This window comes from Capricornis sumatraensis, chromosome 4 (genome assembly GCF_032405125.1).
Source record: "Capricornis sumatraensis isolate serow.1 chromosome 4, serow.2, whole genome shotgun sequence".
Classification (NCBI taxonomy): Eukaryota; Metazoa; Chordata; class Mammalia; order Artiodactyla; family Bovidae; genus Capricornis; species Capricornis sumatraensis.
The window spans coordinates 8,247,812-8,266,673 of NC_091072.1; the positions used below are offsets into that span (position 1 = coordinate 8,247,812).

At 48.5% G+C, this 18,862-nt stretch overlaps 1 protein-coding gene across 1 annotated transcript in view; it reads left to right on the forward strand.

The window, feature by feature from the left end:
- Positions 1-18,862, forward strand: part of SLC20A2 (solute carrier family 20 member 2) — a 50,669-nt gene that overhangs the window by 11,242 nt on the left and 20,565 nt on the right. Inside the window, exons 4-5 of the mRNA XM_068971238.1 lie at positions 2,373-2,469; positions 14,706-14,822. Of these exons, the coding sequence (XP_068827339.1) occupies positions 2,373-2,469; positions 14,706-14,822 (214 nt within the window). The remainder of the gene's footprint in view (positions 1-2,372; positions 2,470-14,705; positions 14,823-18,862) is intronic.

The following is an 18,862-nucleotide window of genomic DNA, read 5'->3' on the forward strand; positions in this document are numbered from 1 at the left end:
ACTGGGCTTCTCCCTTTGTGTCCCCACAAGCGCCTGCCTTCTCATCACTGCACTCTCCCATCGTGCAGGAATTTATTTCCTGCTTGGCTCCCGGTTCACTCTTTGTGAGGTCTGTTGAGAGTGGACACCATGACTCCCTGTTCACATGTGTAGGCAGTGCCCAGCTCTGCCCAGCCCTTCCGAGGCGCCAGCTGAGTGTCTATTGAGAGAGAACAAAGGCTGCTTGGATTGGTGACAGGTGATGGGTGGGTAGAAGGAAGGAAAGAAAGGAGGAGGAAAGGAGATGGGGCTCGGTGAGGCAGCTGTCCTCGTGTGTTAAGAATAGGTTCTCTGGGGCCTTCCCTGTGGCCCAGGGGTTAGGATTCCATACTTCCAATGCAGGGGTTGAGGGTTTGATCCCTGGTCAGGGCACTGGGTCCTTGCATGCCCTGTGGCGAGGCAAAAAATAAAAAGAGTAGGTTATTTAAGAAAACGTAAGGTGATTCAGTTACAGCACACAAACAGAAGACTTTACACCTTCACAAGTTACCAGTTGGGAGTCTATCTTCAGCAGCTGTTGTCCCCAGAAAAGAACAGTTTGGAAGCAGAGGTGGCAGGCATGTGAGCATGTGGGCGTTCTGCTTTTGGTTCAGCCCGGGTTCCTGTCCCGGGCCCATGGCAGATCAGGGGACGGCGCGCTCCTCCCAGGCCCTGCCCGCCCCTTCACACCTGCCCTTCGCCTGCCGGCTCCTGAGCCTGGCCGGGACTCCCATGTGGCTGCGTCACCTCCCACCTCCACTCTGAGTGCTCCTGACACCTCACTCCATTCACTCCAGCCTCCTGACGAGTGCTGGGGGCCGCTAGAGACCTTCTAGGCGGGCTCTTGATGCACTTAGGTTCTGCAAATGGGCTTAATTTCTACACGTCTGCGTTTGACAGTAGGAACCTTTGAGGTAGTCTCTCCTGATCCTGACTCCTGTAGCTCACATCAAGAGAAGGGCATGACAGCCCGCTCCAGTATTCTAGCCTGGAGAATCCCGTGGACACCGGAGCCTGGTGGGCTACTCCATAGGGTCACAAAGAGTCAGACACGACTGAAGTGACTTAGCATGCACACGTGCTACTGATCCTGACTTCTGTAGCTCTCATCAATGTTTAGACTAAAAAAAAAAGGAAATGTTTAGACTTGATTTTCCTTGTAATAGGGTAGGTAATAGATTCATATCAATGTACAAGAGTGTTTTACACAGTCATTAGAAATTAGCCCCTTTTTGAATTATTTAAGCAACACCTACGTGCGAGTGCTACGTTGAGTTCCCAGTTCATATTTTTGCTTCAGAATCTCTGTGGATCCAAACCCTCAAACTCTATATTTTCCCTCTGTGAACTCTAAATTTCTAATATTCTCCCAGGTGATATTTCGCCTTAAACACATGCAGTACTGTTCTTCTTGAAACATTAGATTTAGGAAATGTTGTACCAGAAGCTTAAGGTTGTTAAAAAAAAAAATGTTTTCTTAGACAAAGAGCCCACAGTTCTTTTCAGTGTGACAGTTGAAGGTGATATGCTCTACTTTGTGAAAAGATTTGGAAACTCATAGCACATAGTTGGAGAAGGCAATGGCACCCCACTCTAGTACTCTTGCCTGGAAAATCCCATGGGCTGAGGAGCCTGGCAGGCTGCAGTCCATGGGGTCGCGAAGAGTCGGACATGACTGAGCGACTTCCCGTTCTCTTTTCCCTTTCATGCACTGGAGAAGGAAATGGCAACCCACTCCAGTGTCCTTGCCCAGAGAATCCCAGGGACAGGGGAGCCTGGTGAGCTGCTGTCTATGGGGTCGCACAGCGTCGGACACGACTGAAGTGACTTAGCAGCAGCAGCAGCAGCAGCAGCAGCACATAGTTCTATATTTACTTTATATATTTCAACACAGCAAACATATCACAGAGTCACATAAAATCTAGTAGTAACGCCCTGGTGTTGAAGTCACTTGACTTTCTCAGGGCATCCTTGGAGGGTCAGGCCTGAAAATATTTGTGGAAGGTGGATTTAGGGGGCCAGTGTGCACATTGTTAGAATAGCGAGCACCCTGGGTTCTGAAGGGGAGGCTAGCTCAGGGCTTGGGTCCTGGGAGCTGGCCTCACCAGCAGCCCTTCTCTGTCCCCAAGTGTCCTGCCAGCCCACATGGTCCCTGTGCTTTGATGTTTCTGCTGGTCCCCGTGGCGGCCCTTTGACACAGCGCTCGTGTGGGAGGGACAGCCCAAGCCAGCACTGGGTCTGGGGGTGCTCACAGCCCCGGGAGGGGCTTTCCCCGAGCAGCACTGCATGTCATCTTGCCCACCTGCAGACACCCCTGGAGTCCTGACCTGCCCCCTCATCTCCTTACCCTGCAGGAGGACCCCGTTCCCAACGGCCTCCGGGCGCTTCCCGTATTCTACGCCGCCACCATCGCCATCAATGTCTTCTCCATCATGTACACCGGAGCCCCAGGTAAGAGCCCTCAGCCTGCGGGCGTGTGAGAGTCCAGCCTGGGTGGTGGACTTGGGCCTGGCGCTGTTGCTGGCCGCCAGCCAGAAGCGCTACTCCGCTCGTAGTCATTGCGGAGCAGAGCCAAGAGTAGGAGGTACAGTTTCTTGTTTTACATATTCAAGAGAGGTGTGAAATAGAAAAGGCAGAGACTTGGGTTAAAAAAAAGATGATTAACATCCCCTTCCTGGTGCTGAGTCACAGGATGTGATGTGCCGCCCGAACCTCCCCAAGCTGGGGACCCGGGGCGGGGGAGGAGGGGGCACGTGTAAACAGTAGGTTCTCACCCCCAGGCAGGGTTGGGGGGCTGTCACGTGTCCACACCACAAATATCCACCCCCCACCCCCAGAGCTCATCAGACCAGTAAGTCCAGTCACTAGAGCTGTGCTTTTTTTGTCCCCCGATCCTCAAACCAGTGATACTTTTGTTTTCAGAGTTACTCCTTTTCTTCCCGTTCTGATGGCCTGTGTTCTTTTTTCCCAAGGGCTTGGGGTGGGGCCTGGTTAAAAGTCCCTTTCTTTAACATTTTTAGTAGGTAAAGCACTTTAACACAGTATTTGCACACATCTCCGTGTTGATGAGCTCGTAGGGGCCTCACTCAGCATCTCCGTCCGAGTTTCTGCGGAGAGGATGGTGGAGAGGTGCCCATTTCTCCCTGGGATGGGCCTCCTACGGCCAGATCCTGACACACCCGTCATCGTGGGGGCGTCCGGTCAGCGGAGAGGCTTGCGGTGGTGTTTTCCTTCTCGCTAATGTCCATTAAGGATTCATATTCAGTTATGGGCCATATCTGACAGAAGTCTCCCTGTCTCTGTTGAAAAGATAAAGCTTCTGCTAAATGGTGCGTCCTTACAGTCGAAAGCACCCTCTTCTGAAATGGGGGAAATCCTTATTAAGTTTGCCAGCGGGGTTTTCTCAAGGCAGTTTCTCTCAGGCTTTAATAGCAGCATCTAACTATATGTTTGTGTGCTTCACTCTTTCCGAATGGTTCTTTTTAATTCTATTTCTTTTTTATTTTTGGCTGCGCTGGGTCTCCCTTGCCGAGTGTGGGCTTTCTCTGGCTGCGGCGAGCCCGGGCTGCCCTTCTAGTGCGGTGCCTGGGTTTGTCGCCGTGCTGGCTTCTCTTGTTGCGGAGGACGGTCTCTAGGTGCCCCGAGGCACACGGGAGCGTCCCAGCACAGACCCATTACACCCTGGGTCGTAGGCGGATTCTTTACCCCTGAGCCACCAGGGACGTGCCACACCCCGCCGTGATTCATAGCACCGCGCAACCTACTTTGGCGTCTTCGCAGCATTCAGAACATGGCTCTTACAGCTTTGAAGAGTTGAGGTCAGGGCTTTCAGATTTCAGGGGCAGGGGTAGGGGAGCGGCGAAGCATCACAGCTGCTCTAAGTTACGTGAAAAGTGCAAGGTCAGCGTCACAGTGAGCCGGAGAGAGGTGGGGCCCCCGCCTCGGACAACAGCAGCCGGATGGCCCTTCGGCTTGACCATTCAGAGCATGAAGTGTATTTGTCAAAGGCTGTTTCCATGATCCAAAGCAGAGGCAGAGAGAAAAAGCAGTTCTACAGTGTGAAGGCCGCCCCACCCCAGGTCTGTGCATCTCTCGAAGCTTTCGCGGGGTGCCGGGTGGGCCCCGGAGCACCAGGGGGGACGTCACCTGGAGCAGAGAGACGCCCTGTTCACCCGAGCACTTGTTCTTGGTTTTACTCAGCTCCCAGAGCCCAAGTGAGCTGAGCAGAAAGAGGAGCAGCCATGGATGACCAGACGCCTCCTGCGCTAGTGGTATCTTGATCTGAATGTCAGAAGACCACAAATGTATGATTTTTATTAGAATTTGACTTTTTCTAGACTTACCTATTTTTTCCATCACTTCTTTTTCTCATCTTTTAAAAGAATATTTTAATTTTAATTTTTTATATTTTGGCCATCGCTTAGTTCCCCGCCCAGGGATCAAACCTGTATCCCTTACGTTGGAAGTGTGTAGACTTAACTGCTGGACTACCAAGGAAGTCCCTCTTTTTCTCATCATTTGCTGCAGTTTTATTGCAAATTTGCTAGGAGAGTCAGGTTACTAAGAGATTAAATTATGCTAGAGAAGTGAAGCTATAAAATGAAGGAGGCAACCAAGGATAATATAAATACTTCATCAAGAAGTTTTGAAGAATAATAAAAAAAAATGCTTTTATTGAGCTGAGTTTTAAATGAATTAACTCTTCTAGGCAATAATATTGCCTACAGTAATATTGCCAACATCTCCTGACAGGTGGGAAATAGGCACAGTGAAGCTGGCTGAGTGCCGAGGCCATGAAACTAGCGAGGTACAGAACAGACTTGGAAGTGGGCAGCCTAGTTCCAAGCCCCCGTCAGGGTATCCCATTGGCACACGATGGGGCAGGGGTCAGACACCCAGCATCTAGTCCCTGGTCCCCGATGTCACTGTAAATGACGATCAGAATACATCAGCCTCATACATCCTGTCCTTTCTCCTCACTCTCTTTAAAGATGGCTTCCAGGGAGTTCCCTGGCTGTGCAGTGGTTGGGACTTGGCGCTTTTACTGCCAGGGCCCAGGTTCAATCCCTGGTTGGGGAACTAAGATCCCATGAGTCATCAAGCTCAGCACCAACCCCCACCCCCCCAAGAAAAAGGCTTCTAAAAATTTGGAAATGATGTGGTTTAGTATCTATTTAATGTCCAGGTAGTGTGAAGAGGGTGGCTGCCCCTCTGTTTGGGAATACCGGGAAGTCGGTACAAGAACCTTGGTGATGGATACTCACCTGGGAACACAGGCGACGCTCCTCGTGCTGGGAAAGCCCATCGCTTCCTCTCCCCGAGCCTCTGTGCCTCATAAAGGAGAGACGGGTGGGCGGGAACCGCTGTGAGAGGGAGGCCACGAGACAGGAGGTGCGAGAGCAGAGCGCTGAGCTCGGGGACTGCTCACAATGGCGCTTTCTGTGCTCGGGGGCCGGGGGTGCGGTTTCCTTCACTTCCATCGGCCATCTCTTCAGCCTTACGTCTCCGGCGTGTCCTGAGGCAGCTCGTCTCTGTCTCCCCACACACGCTGCTGTGGGGGCTTTTCCTTACTTGGAGTTTGGGGGTGAGGGGTTTTGCATAGGGAAGGAAGGAGGTCAGGACAGAGGGTCCAGCCAGAGTCAGAAAAGGACTTTGCTGAGGTCTTGGCTCTGGAGAGTGTTTCTAAACATCCAGTAGGTGAGTCCAAATCCTATTTTTATTTAAACATTGAAGGTTAACTGTGCCCTTGAAACTAAGACGTTAATTCCATCCTGTCTCCACATGCCGGCTTCTCTGCCGTCCAGCTGGGTCGTCTGTAGCCCTGGCGTCATATCTGCGGACAAGTGAGCCGGGAAGACCCAGTCCTCTGCCTCTCTCACAACTGGCCGGCCTTTCTGCCGATTTTGAGATTTAATCTTCCTAGTCCTTTTCTTTCTTAAAACGTTTCCATTCAGTGTAAGGGCCTTAGAGATAAGAGGAAAGAATGAAATGTTCTAACAAAGAGTGGCGGCATCAACCTACCCTGTTGTAACTTTCAGAGATTCTGTAAGTGGCACTTTGCCGCGTGGAGTTGAACCCGGTGGGTCCCCATGGGCTGAGTCATGGAGCTCTGGTTTGACTTCCTCCCTTCCTCCTCCCTAAATTATTTTGAAGTTGTTTATATCTTGGGCTTAGTTGGATTTGTTTTACTTTGCGTTTGACATGACTTGTCTCAGACGTCATCCTTATACTTCAGAGACTGAGTTAGCACTCTTCAGAAAGTGTCTTTGCCTTTTTGTCCTTAAAAAAATAATTCACAAGAAGCAAAAATAACTTGAGGAAATAAAGTGGGTTGGGTTGGATAAATCACTTGGGTTGGGCTGGATACAAGCCTGAAGTTTATTTTTGATGAAGGGCTTCAGCTGGCGGGACCTGGTTTTTGTTCTGTCTTTCTAGAATGAATGCTGAGTGAGGTACATGGCACACGACTTTGTGGAGTCGGAGCAGATTAGCTAATGATGCTTCCCAAGTCCACATGTGGTCCCTGCACCAGGGAGCATTGGCACCACGTGGTCACTTGTCAGAAATGCAGATTCCCAGGCTTAGACCCGCTGAACCAGAAGCACAGCCCAGCAGTCCAGGTTTATGGGACGGAGCGCTCGGGGTGACCTGATGCTTGTGCTTTAGGAGGGTCCCTGCTCTAACCATCTCTTTACCTGCTGTTCTTCAGTTGCTAAGTTGTGTCTGACTCCTTGCAACACCATGGACTGCAGCACACCAGGCTTCCCTGCCCTCCACTATCTCCTGGAGTCTGCTCAGATGCATGTCCATTGAGTCGGTGATGCCACCCAACCATCTCATCCTCTTCTGCCCTCTTCTCCTCTTGCCCTCAATCAGGGTCTTTTCTAGCATCAGGGTCTTTTCTAGTGAGTTGGCTCTTTGCATCAGGTGACCAAAGTTGGAGCTTCAGCTTGAGCATCCATCCCTCCAGTGAATATTCAGGGTTGATTTCCTTTAGGATGGACTGGTTTGATCTCTTTGCAATCTAAGGGACTCTCATGACTCTTCTCTAACACCACAGTTCAAAGGCATCAATTCTTCGGAGGTCAGCCTTCTTTATGGTCCAAGTCTATAAAGGACTACTGGAAAAACCATAGCTTTGACTATACAGACCATTTTATCCAATAACCCTAACCCTAATCCAAACTCTAGTAATATGATCCTTTCACCATACATACTGCCATCTTATCACAGTCCTTATATAAAGAGGTGCTCTTCAAAAGCCCTAACTCCTCACCAGCAGTTGAATTCTCAGACTCCACCAGGCCTGGTGTCTGGCTTCCCCAGAGTGGTCTGTGCCTGAGATGGGCTGCCTCCTCCTCCTCTTCCTCCTTCTCCCCTCCTCCTCCTTCTCCATCTTCTCTCCCTCTCCCCCGCTCCCTCTCCCCCGCTCCCTCTGCCTCCTCCTCCTCCTCCCCCTCCCCTTCCCCCTCCTCCCACTCCCCTCCTCCCCCTTCTCCATCTTCTCTCCCTCTCCCCCTGCTCCCTCTCCCTCCTCCTCCTCCCCCTCCCCTTCCCCCTCCTCCCACTCCCCTCCTCCCCCTTCTCCATCTTCTCTCCCTCTCCCCCGCTCCCTCTCCCTCCTCCTCCTCCCCCTCCCCCTCCTCCTCCTCCCACTCCCCTCCTCCCCCTTCCCCATCTTCTCTCCCTCTCCCCCTGCTCCCTCTCCCTCCATCTCCTCCTCCCCCTCCCCTTCCCCCTCCTCCCACTCCCCTCCTCCCCCTTCTCCATCTTCTCTTCCTCTCCCCTTGCTCCCTCTCCCCCGCTCCCTCTCCCCTCCCCCTCCTCCTCCCCTCCTCCCACTCCCCTCCTCCCCCTTCCCCATCTTCTCTCCCTCTCCCCCTGCTCCCTCTCCCTCCTCCTCCTCCTCCCCCTCCCCTTCCCCCTCCTCCCACTCCCCTCCTCCCCCTTCTCCATCTTCTCTCCCTCTCCCCCTCCTCCCTCTCCCTCCATCTCCTCCTCCCCTCCTCCTTCTCCCCTCCTCCCCCTTCTCTTCCTTTCCCACCTCCTCCCTCTCCCTCCATCTCCTCCTCCCCCTCCTCCCCCAGTGGCAGCCCTTCTGGTCCAGCCCCAGGGAACCCAGAGCATCAGGCCCCCCTCGAGTCCCCGGTGACTCAGGAGAAGGAGCTTGATGCCCAGAGATGCTCGGTTTTTTACATTCCAGGCTGTAGGGAGCGGGCGTTGGAGCTGGGGTGGCTCCCAGCCCTGGGTGGGGAAGGCGTAGGCTGAGAAGAGTCTCCAGTTTCACTCAGAGGAGGATTCAGGACAGAGTGATTTGAACTCACTTCCTTCTCAGAACTGTTGTAACTAAACCCTGGTTTGAGAAAGCTAGTACCATATGCAGGGGGAAGAAAGATCCCAATTATAGGACAGATTAGGAAAGAGCATTTTGTCATTTCAAAGTGGTGCTTCATCTTCTTAAAGTTGCCGCAGGATTCCTCTTACCTAGGGAGCTCCTCCAGTGCTTTGAACATGTTGATCTGAGACAGAACAAAAACTAGTGACTCCATTTGTCAGGGAAGGGAGGACTAGCAAAAAGTGATTCTTCAAATGAGGTCAACGTGTGTGTGTGTGTCTCTGTGTGTGTGTGTGTTAGTTACTGTGGGAAAATGTCCACAGTATACTGTTATGTGAGAAACGCAGGCCCAGAACAATATATACAGTATAGTTTACATCTATTAAATTTAAGGCAAAGTAAAAGAAATCCACACAAACACTCTGCATTAGATGTTTGTGTATCTCTAGAAAATGCCTGGGAAGATACACACCAAATATTTATCAGTGTTTCTCTGGGAAGTGGGTTCCAGAGGGGAGGACAGGAGGCATTTTCATATTTCTGCCTCCTACAGTGTTGTATGGTTGATTTCTTAAAAGCTTTTTATATTATATTGGAGTATAGTTGATTTACCGTGTTGTGTTAGTTTTAGGTGAACAGCAAAGTGATTCAGTTATACATGAATCTGTTTTCCTTCAGATTCTTTTCCCGTGTACGTTATTACAGAATATTGAGCAGAGGTCCCTGTGCTATACAGTAGGTAGGGCCGTGTTGATTATCTGTGGCTGATCTTTTTATACTCTTGTATTATTTATCAAATTAAACCAGAGAAAGCGAGAAGAGAGGGTGCAGGAGAGGGGGTGAGAGGTATAAGGGAACTAACATGGGCTAGAGCCTGAGGGGTTTGAGAGAAGCTCCATTTTCCCGCAGTAACTAACACACACACCACGTGGACCTCATCTGTAGAATCACTTTTTACTCGTCCTCTCTTCGCTAATAAATGGAGTCACTAGTTTTGGTTCTGTTGTAGATCAACGTGTTCAAAGCATCGGATTGTAACAGTGATTGTTGTATGTGAAAACTAAGAGCTGTGCCAAAGTCAGGGCTCGGAAGACTGTGAGTGGGTCTGACAGCTCTCTCTACTTCCTCCCCAAGGCCGTTGGATGTCCTGATCTTCAGGGGGTTTGGGAGAGAATTGCAGGGATGCCTGAGGTTTGAGCTGAATCACTATTCATCATATCTTTGCTGTTCAGAAAATGAAAGGGCTGGACATGAAAGGCCATTGAGGGTTGGAGCCAGGCCTGGGCTTCCGCGCGCCCAGTGTGGGCTCCTGGCAGCCACTCTTGGCCGAGGGTCGGAGCAGTTCAAGCCCAAGCCGTGTCCTACTTTGCCTTCCCCGGGGTGTGGGCCGAGCCTCAGTGCCCTCTTGAGCATCTTATCCGAGGATAATTTGAGACCTTAGCAGGAAGGCCATTCAGTACCAAGTATTTTTGTCAAAAATTTTGTTGTAAAAAGTCTACCTTGAATTTTCAGAAGGAGAAAAGTTTTCCCCTGAAAGTACATTGATTGAAGGGCTTTTCTGTGCTGGATTTTTGCATTTCATTGATTTTTTTAATCCATGAAACTTGATTCTGTATATTTAGTACAATTTAGAGCTGGGTCCCCTAGCTATTAGTCGGCATCTCTCACATGAGGCTTTAAAAGTAAGTCTGACTGCTTTTTTTTTTTTAATTGGAGTATAGTTGATTTACAGTGTTGTGTTCATTTCAGGTGTACAGCAAAGTTAATCAGTATTATATACATATACTTAACACATGTAATACATAATATGTATAATATATAAATACATAACTATATAAGTACACAATTTATAATATACAAGTCATATATAATATAAATTATGTAACTTATATGTAATGTGTAATTATATAATTACATATTAAGCATATATTATATAATATACTCTTAATGTATAATATCGTATATTATATATCATATGTATTCTTTTTTAGGTTCTTTTCCCTTTAAGATTTAACCTTATAGGTTATTACATAATGTTGAGTATAGTTTCCTATGCTATATAAAAGGTCCTTGTTTATCTATTTTATATATAGTAATGTGTACCTCATGCAAAGAGTTGACTCATTGGAAAAGCCTCTGATTCTGGGAGGGATTGGGGGCAGGAGGAGAAGGGGACGACAGAGGATGAGATGGCTGGATGGCATCACTGCCTCGATGGATGTGAGTCTGAGTGAACTCCGGGAGTTGGTGATGGACAGGGAGGCCTGGCGTGCTGCGATTCATGGGGTTGCAAAGAGTCGGACACGACTAAGTGACTGAACTGAACTGAATGTGTATCTGTTGGGCTTCCCAGGTGGCTCTAGTGGTAAAGAATCCGCCTGCCAATGCAGGAGACGTAAGAGACGCAGGTTTAATCTCTGGATCGGGACGATCCCCTGGAGAAGGGCACGGCCACCCACTCCAGTATCTTGCCTGGAGAACCCCATGGACAGAGGAGCCTGGTGAGCTGCAGGCCATGGGGTCGCCTGAAGCGACTGAGTACGCACAGTGTGTGTCTGTTAATCCCAGGCTCCTGGCTTATCCCTCCCTCCTTTCCCCTTTGTAAGCAGAAGTTTATTTCCTGTCTGTGGGTCTGTCTCTGTTTCGTATATACGTTCATGCTGGTGTGTGCTCTCGATGCTCTGTTAATTTGCTAAATTGCTGGAATGGTTCGGTAAGAGCCAGTCCCCATTCTGTTCCTCTCTCTCTTTCTCACCATCAGCAACTCGCCCGTCTTCCTGGTTCCTTTGCTCTTCGCCATCTTACCCCGGCCCCTGGCTTTTCTCCCCTGTCTCCTGCCCTCTCACCCTCTGATCTTCCATCCAGTCCTGTGACTCAGAGGGTGGCTCTGGAGCTTCCTGGCCACTTTCCAGACCAAACTGATGGTAAAGGCGGTTGTGATGGTAAAGACTCAGGAGCAGGTGACCCTGCGGCTCATCGTCCCCGCGAAGCATCATGAGCCTTGTGTATAGCCGGCCTCAGCCTGTCCCTTTCGGGTGTGGGTCCTGATGCCCTCTGGAGCCCATGTAACCTCAGCACAGAGATGGGCCTGGAAGGAGCACGTGGAGCGGCCCTGCTCTGCCCTGCTGAGGGCTCTGCTCAGAGGGGATGGAGGAGAAGGGGGCCTGGGAGCAACAGTGTCCACTTGCTCCCCCTCATCTCTCCAGCTCCTGGGCTTCATCCCTCTCCCTCAGTACCCAGAGCTCGCCTATCTTAGATCAGTTTAAGGTAGTGAGGCCAAAGTAGCCCAAGTGTCAGCTTTATCATCAGCTCAACCAGAAGCCGCAAAGGAGACAGGGAGGACTCTTCAAAAGCCAGGTAGTTTTAACCCGCAGTTGGTTTGACGTTGGTAATTAACAGTTACCATTCAGTTCAGCAAGAAACCACATTGGAGTGGTCCTTCCCCGTGTCCGGACACTGACATGCAGACACAGAGCAGAAGCAGGAGCCCTGACCGCAGGCACAGCCGAGTGAGGTCAGCCCGAGTGGTTTTATAAGCAGCTCCAAGCTTGGATCCGGAGACAGAGCCAGGGCTGGGGCGGGGCTGCCAGCTGCCCCGGCACAGCCCCACATGGGGCCTTGCTTGCTGGTGTGTCCAGGCGCTGGAGGATGGAGCCGCCTGGCTACTGAGTGTCTGCTCCCACCAGTGACCCTTCCACGGTGCCAAGGCTGGGTGATTCTGGTTCTTACTTTCCATACTTATATATGAAAATCCTGACTCCCCATTTAGAGTATTAACTACCCATTCTCCCTCTTACCATTACCAAAATGTCTAATAATACCTTACCTGAATAATTTCAAGCTGGTTCATATACATATATATAGAATGGTTCTTGTCCGACTCTTTGCAACCCTATGGACTGTAGCCCTCCAGGCTCCTCTGTCCATGGGATTCTCCAGGCAAGAATACTGGAGTGGGTTGCCATTCCCTTCTCCAGCGGATCTTCCTGACCCAAGGATCAAACTCAGGTCTCCTGCATTGCAGGTGGATTCTTTACTGTCTGAGCCACCCTTACTTTTTATAGAATGGTTAACAGTGAGCAGTTATACGCCAATGAAAAAAATAATGGAAAAAAGAAAGTCAGTTTTATATTTAAAAAAAGAACAGTTAATAGTAACAAAGCCTGTAGCATTAGAGGTTTATTTAAGAGCAGAGTTTTAAATGGTTCACTTATTTCAAACTTTAAAAAAAAAGTTTAACAATTTATAAAAGTGTGTGCTTATTATAAATTTTCAAAGTTAGCAGTATGAAAGCACAAAGTAAGTGCTGTAGGAGCCTTTAGCAAACAAGCAAGCAGATAAATAAATAGACCTGATTTTGCTTCCCAAATGACTGTGAGTTTCTGCTTTTCAAGTTATTGAAGTTTCTTTACAGTTTTTTTTTCCTTTGCCTTCTCTGTTTTTGTCACTATCCATGGGCTTGTGACGAAGAGCCCTTCTCTCCTTCTGTTTAGAAAGAATGTGGTATAATGTTGAGGGCCTTGGGCTTGGGAGTGAGATGCCGGGGTGGGTAGCCTTGTGCTTCAGATGGACAGTGTATAGCGCAGGGAGTGACCCCTCCTATTTTCCATCCCTCCACGGGAATGACCTCTGGTTCTTCCCAGAACTTTTACGATCTGTTCAGGAGTGTACACTTGGCCGTGGTGGAGGGGGGAACGGCGGTGTTTCTCTTCTAGACATAAGTTGGGTGGTGCTGCACACACCGTGATCTCGCTGGCCTTTCTCACTTAACTAGACAAGAGCATCACTTCTTATCAGTCCATTTATCTCGACCTTATTTTATGCCATGCACCACGCTGACTTCCCACTTCCATGACGACGCGTGTGTCGGTTGTCTTGCAAACTCTTGCTGTTACAGGTAATTCTCTAGTGAGCACTCTCGTGCCTGTCTCCTTGTGCTTGTGCAAGGATGCACGTGTGGGTGTCTGAATCACACCTGTGTCACCAGGGGAGCGGGGCTCGGGGCCCTGCAGGGCAGGGAAGCCTGATGTCTCTCCACCTTCCACCTTTTTATTGACTGAGGGAATGGCAACTTTGTGTGCTGGACCGGATAGCAATGAAAAGCTTTTCTGTGTTGTAATTCCATGAGTTGGCCCTTGAAAGAAGAATTGAGCTTGAAAGTCAGTGTCCTTTGACAACACTTTTCTATCTAAGCTGACTTTTTTTTTTTTAAACAATAAAAGGGTTTATTTATGCATATGGAAGCCTTCACAGAAAAGAAATGAGCACTAAGAGAAGCAGTCAGACTTCAGGACTTCTGTACCATGGAAAGAGACTAGGAAACATACAGAGGAAACTAACAGGAGAGAAGAGTTAGTGTGGCGAGGTCTGTTTGTGCAGACCCATCTGGGTGGTGGTGCCTGGTCTCCAGTGATGGGAGGCACTCTCCTCTTCCTGGAACAAGGAAGGCACATTTCTCCCAAGAAATTTATGCCCTGTTGTCCGGCAGTTACAAAGCGGGGCAGCAGACTCTTCCTGCATCTGCTGTTTCTCAATTTAAGCTGACTTTTACAAAGGTTTGTGTGTGTGGTCCAAGCGTCATGTCCATTTAAAGCCGGGCTGCTGACTGTTGAGAAACCAGAGAGGCGGCCGTCAGCCTTGCTGTGGCCGCTGCAGCCCTGGGCTTCGGGGTGCCCAGGGAAGGCGGCGGCAGGCATCGGGAGGGCAGACAGACTCCTTCTTACCCCCGTTTGTCCATTCGGGAATTTAGGTATTGAGATAATACTGTAAATGGGTTTATTCCCAACTTAATATGTTGTTTGTGCCAAGTTGGTCGTTTTTTAATGATTAGCCTACTCACTAACAACAGAGTCACAAGGTAAACAGTATATCTCAATTAGTTTTTACAGTTTTATAATTCATTTATCTGGCTGCGTTGGGCCCTCATCGTGGGCTTTCTCTGCTTGTGGAGGGGGGGCTACTCCTTGCCGGGGTGCGTGGCCTCTCACGGCAGCAGCTTCTCCTGCTGCGGAGCTCTGGCGCCCTAGAGCAACAGGGCCGCAGGGTGCGGGGCTCAGTTGCTGCGTTGCACAGGCTTAGTTGCTCCGAGGCATGTGGAGTCTTTCTGGACCAAAGGCCCGTGTCTCCTACCCTGCGAGGTGGATTCTTATCCACCACATCACCCGGGAAGTCCCGGTCGTGTAGCACAAGACTCTGTTCCCCAGAAAAAGTCTAGCACGGTGTTGTGGCTGAGAGCTTTATTAATCGCAGGATCCAGAGGACGCACTTCAGGGTCTGGGAATGGCAGGAGTGGGGATGTCACACCCGACTTTGGAGACGTGTCCAGTGACAGCTGTGTCCCCTCTGTCCCCAGTGATGGGCCTGGTCCTCCCCATGTGGGCGATCGCCCTCATCTCCTTCGGGGTCGCGCTGCTGTTTGCGCTCTTCGTGTGGCTCTTTGTGTGTCCGTGGATGCGGAGGAAGATAACAGGTAAGTGCTTTTCTGTTCTTCTGATTTGCAAAAAGGCTCTGATTCCTAAGCCTGCAGGCATCATGCACCGTGATCCTGAGTGACAGAGGGAATATAACCACGGTCAGGCCGGTCCCTGTCTCAGGGCGCCTGCCTGCTTTCTGGCTCAGACTTTTCCTGGATATCTTGGGATCTTGGTGAGAATGCGGTCCTTGTTGCCGTGGGTAACAGCAGGTAACAAATCAGCAGCATAGCACTGCCCTCCCTCAAGAATGGCAGAAGGTAAAAAGACCAGATTCCGAGTGTGATAACTGGAATTCCCACGCGTCTGTGGTGAAATAAAAACTGGTACAACGATGGGAAAAGTTCGTTTAGCAGTTTCCTATGAAGTTAAGCAAACATTCATCATATGACTTAAGTAATTCCACCCCTAGGTGTTTATCCAAGAGAAGAAGTGAGACTCGTACACAAATTAAGTCATACTAGCCACCAAGTGGAGACAAGCCACAGGCTCATTAACAAGTGAGTGGATGACCAAACTTCATACAGCAGAGGGCGGATGAGCAATGAAGAAGGCGAACTCCCAGGAGGAGCCACGCACAAACAAACTCATCCTGTAGGCCTCCAGAGGACAGCCATCCCCAGACACTGCAGAAGGGAATGTGAGGGGACTTCGCAGGGACAGAGGGAGCTTTAGAGACAGAAGGGCACTTTAGGGACGGGACAGAGCTTTGCAGTCACAGGAGGGAACTTTGCAGGACTCTGTCTTAATTGAGGGGTAGTTATAGTCTGTACTCGTTTGTCACAGGTCGTCTACCTGCACATTTTAAAAGGTGTAAATTTCATTGTACAGAAATTATACCTCTGTGAATGCAATTTTTAAAATAAGAAGACCCTGGCTTAGAAAACTGCAGGAGCTATTTTCCTGTTACTGGCAACATGATTGAATTCCAAGCCTTATGGCCACACACTTTTACAGGGCTCTCAAAAGAAAAGAAGTATTTCCTTTTGGCCTCAGAGTGTACCTTACAATCATGGTTTGATCCAGACATATCTGAATTTGAAACCCACATTTCAAAGAAAAACTGAACAACCGAGGAGACGTTACCACGCTTATGAATGGGAAGGCTCAATACCAGAAAGATGTCCGTTCTCAAATCGATCTGTACATTTAATGCAATGTAAATAAAAATCCCAGCAGGATATTTTGTAGATTTATACAAGTCACTTTAAGAATGAATATGGAGGACTTCCCTGCCGGTCCGCCTGCCATTGCAGGGGACAGGACCCCAGGAAGATCCCTCATGCCGAGAGCAGCTGAGCCTGTGAGCCATAATGAAGGGCACACCTTGTCACTGCAACTAGAGGGAGCCCTCACTCAGCAACGAAGACCCAACACAGCCAAAAAGAAACAATTCATTAATTTAAAAATGTTATAGGGAAAGGGACTGGAATGGCCAAAACAAATTTGGAGAAGAGTAAAGTTGAAGGACCCATGCCACAAAAAGCTACAGGAGAGTGTGGAAGTGGCGAAGAGATAAACACCTAGATTAACAGAACAGGATAAAGTCCAGAAACAGACCGGCAAATATGGCCAGCTGAGTTATTGAAAATCACTGATATAATCAATGATACTGGAATAACTGGGCATCGAATGCCAAAAAAAGAACCTTGACCTAAAGCCTTATACCTTGCAAAAAAAAAAAAAAATTTAACTCAAGATCCATCATAAGTATAAATGTAAAGTAGAAAACTATGAAACTTTGGGAGCAAAAAGAGGAAAACTTTTGGGACCTTGGGTAGAGCAAAGAGGGTTTAGGTTTGATACCAAAAACACAATTCATAAAAGAAGTTGGTAAACTGCACTTCATCAAAATTGGAAACTGTTGCCCTGTAAGGAACACTGCTGCTACTGCTGCTGCTGCTAAGTCGCTTCAGTCGTGTCCCACTCTGTGCGACCCCATAGATGGCAGCCCACCAGGCTTCCCTGTCCCTGGGATTCTCCGGGCAAGAACACTGGAGTGGGCTGCCATTTCCTTCTCCAATGCATGAAAGTGAAAAGTGAAAGTGAAGTCTCTCAGTCGTGTCCGACTCTTTGCGACCCCACGGACTGCAGCCTACCAGGCTCCTCCATCCATGGGATTTTCCAGGCAAAAGTACTCGAGTGGGGTGCCATTGCCTTCTCTGTAAGGAACACTATTAAGAGAAAAGACAAGCTGCAGACTAAGAGAAAGTGTTTGCAAATCCTCTAACAAAGGACTTGTATTCAGAACATATGAAGAAAGCTCAGAAAATAACCCGATTTAAAACAAAAATTTTAAATAGCTGTTCCACCAAAAAAAGATACATGAATGGCAAATGAGTCCATGAAAAGCTGCTCAACATCAGAAATACAGATTAAAATCACAATGAAGTATTCCCACACATCTATTTTAATGGCTTTAAAAAAAAAAAAAAGGATAGTGCTAAATGCTGACAAAGATGAGGCGTGGCTGGAATGTTCATTCATGCACTCCTGCTGGGAACGTGAAATGGCACAGCCGGTCAGAAAAGGAGTTTGATGGTTTCTTATAAGGTTAATCACTTACCCACTCCTAGGTGTTTACCCTAGAGAAGATGCACATTTAAATTCACACAGAAGCCTGGAGATGAATATTTATAGCAGCTGTATTTGCTATCACCAAAAAGTAAAAGCCTGGATTATCCACAGAACACACACACGTATTTCTGGAAATAAATACATCCACATATTAGACTGCTACTTGGCAGTGAAGACTGAGCCTGCACCAGCATGGATGAACCTCGGGTGCCATGGTTAATCGTGCCACGTCGGAGGAGCCAGCCTCAGAAGCACATGTCTTATGGTTCCATTTACATGACATCTGGAAAAGACAAAACGGTAGGGACGGAGACCAGACGGGTGGTTGTCAAGGGCTAGGGCAGAGGGGCTGACTACAGGGATAGGCGTTATAGGAATCTCGACTTTTAAGATTTTTTTTTTAATGTGGACTATTTTTAAAGTCTGTTCAATTTGTTACAATATTCCTTCTGTTTTATGTTTCGGTTTTTTGGCCACAAGGCATATGGGATCTTGTGGGGATCTTAGGTCCCTGACCAAGGATTGAACCTGTGTACCCTGCATTGGGAGGTGAAGTCCCAGCCACTGGACTGCCAGTGAGATCCCTAGACATTTTTTAGAATCAGAATTCTACACGCACACAGCCAGTATACCACGTGCAAGTTTTAAAAACTAATAATTAAAACACTACATTAGTACATACAACTTCAAACTAAGTAGTGATTTCACACTATGACGGATTCATATCCAGCTGCTTCTTCCTCTCCTGTGTAGCCGCTCCCTGCTCTTGGTTGAGAAGGAACCCCCCCACCCCCTTAAACATTCTGCTTGTCTGGTTTAACCCCAGTGGGAGTGATAAACTAAACTTGAATGCTCTTGACGTTTAAAGCTTTTTCTGATTGTTGTTGTTCAGTTGCTAAGTCGTGTCCGACTCTGTGACGCCAAGGCTTCCCTGTCCTGCGCTACTTCCCTGAGTTATGGACCGTAAAATCTTTGCTCCCACCTTTAGGCTGTAATGTTACAGTAGGAAACTGACATTACTACCCATTCTGGCTTGCCAAGGGATTTTTTTTGGCCAATAACATGTATTTTGACATTTCAACATACAGGTACCTTGTTCTGTTAAGTACAGACTATGGTTAAGGGCATGGACAGAGAGTAAACTGACTGCATGTTACTACCTGGGTGACCTTCAGCAAGTGATTCAGTCTCTGTGGGCCTCAATTTGCTCATTTATAAAATAGAGAAAATGGTAATACCTGTTTCATACGTTAGCACGTTTTTGGGGGACTTCCTGATGGTTCAGTGGTTAAGACTCCATGCTTCCACTGCAGAAGCCCAGGTTTGATCCTTGGTTGGGGAGCTAAGATCCGACAAACTGCAGTGTGGCCAAAAACAAGAAAAAACAAACCAAAAAACACAATTAAAAAAATCTGTTATTATAATCTTTACAGATACTAACTTTTCTCGTCTACATTGTAAG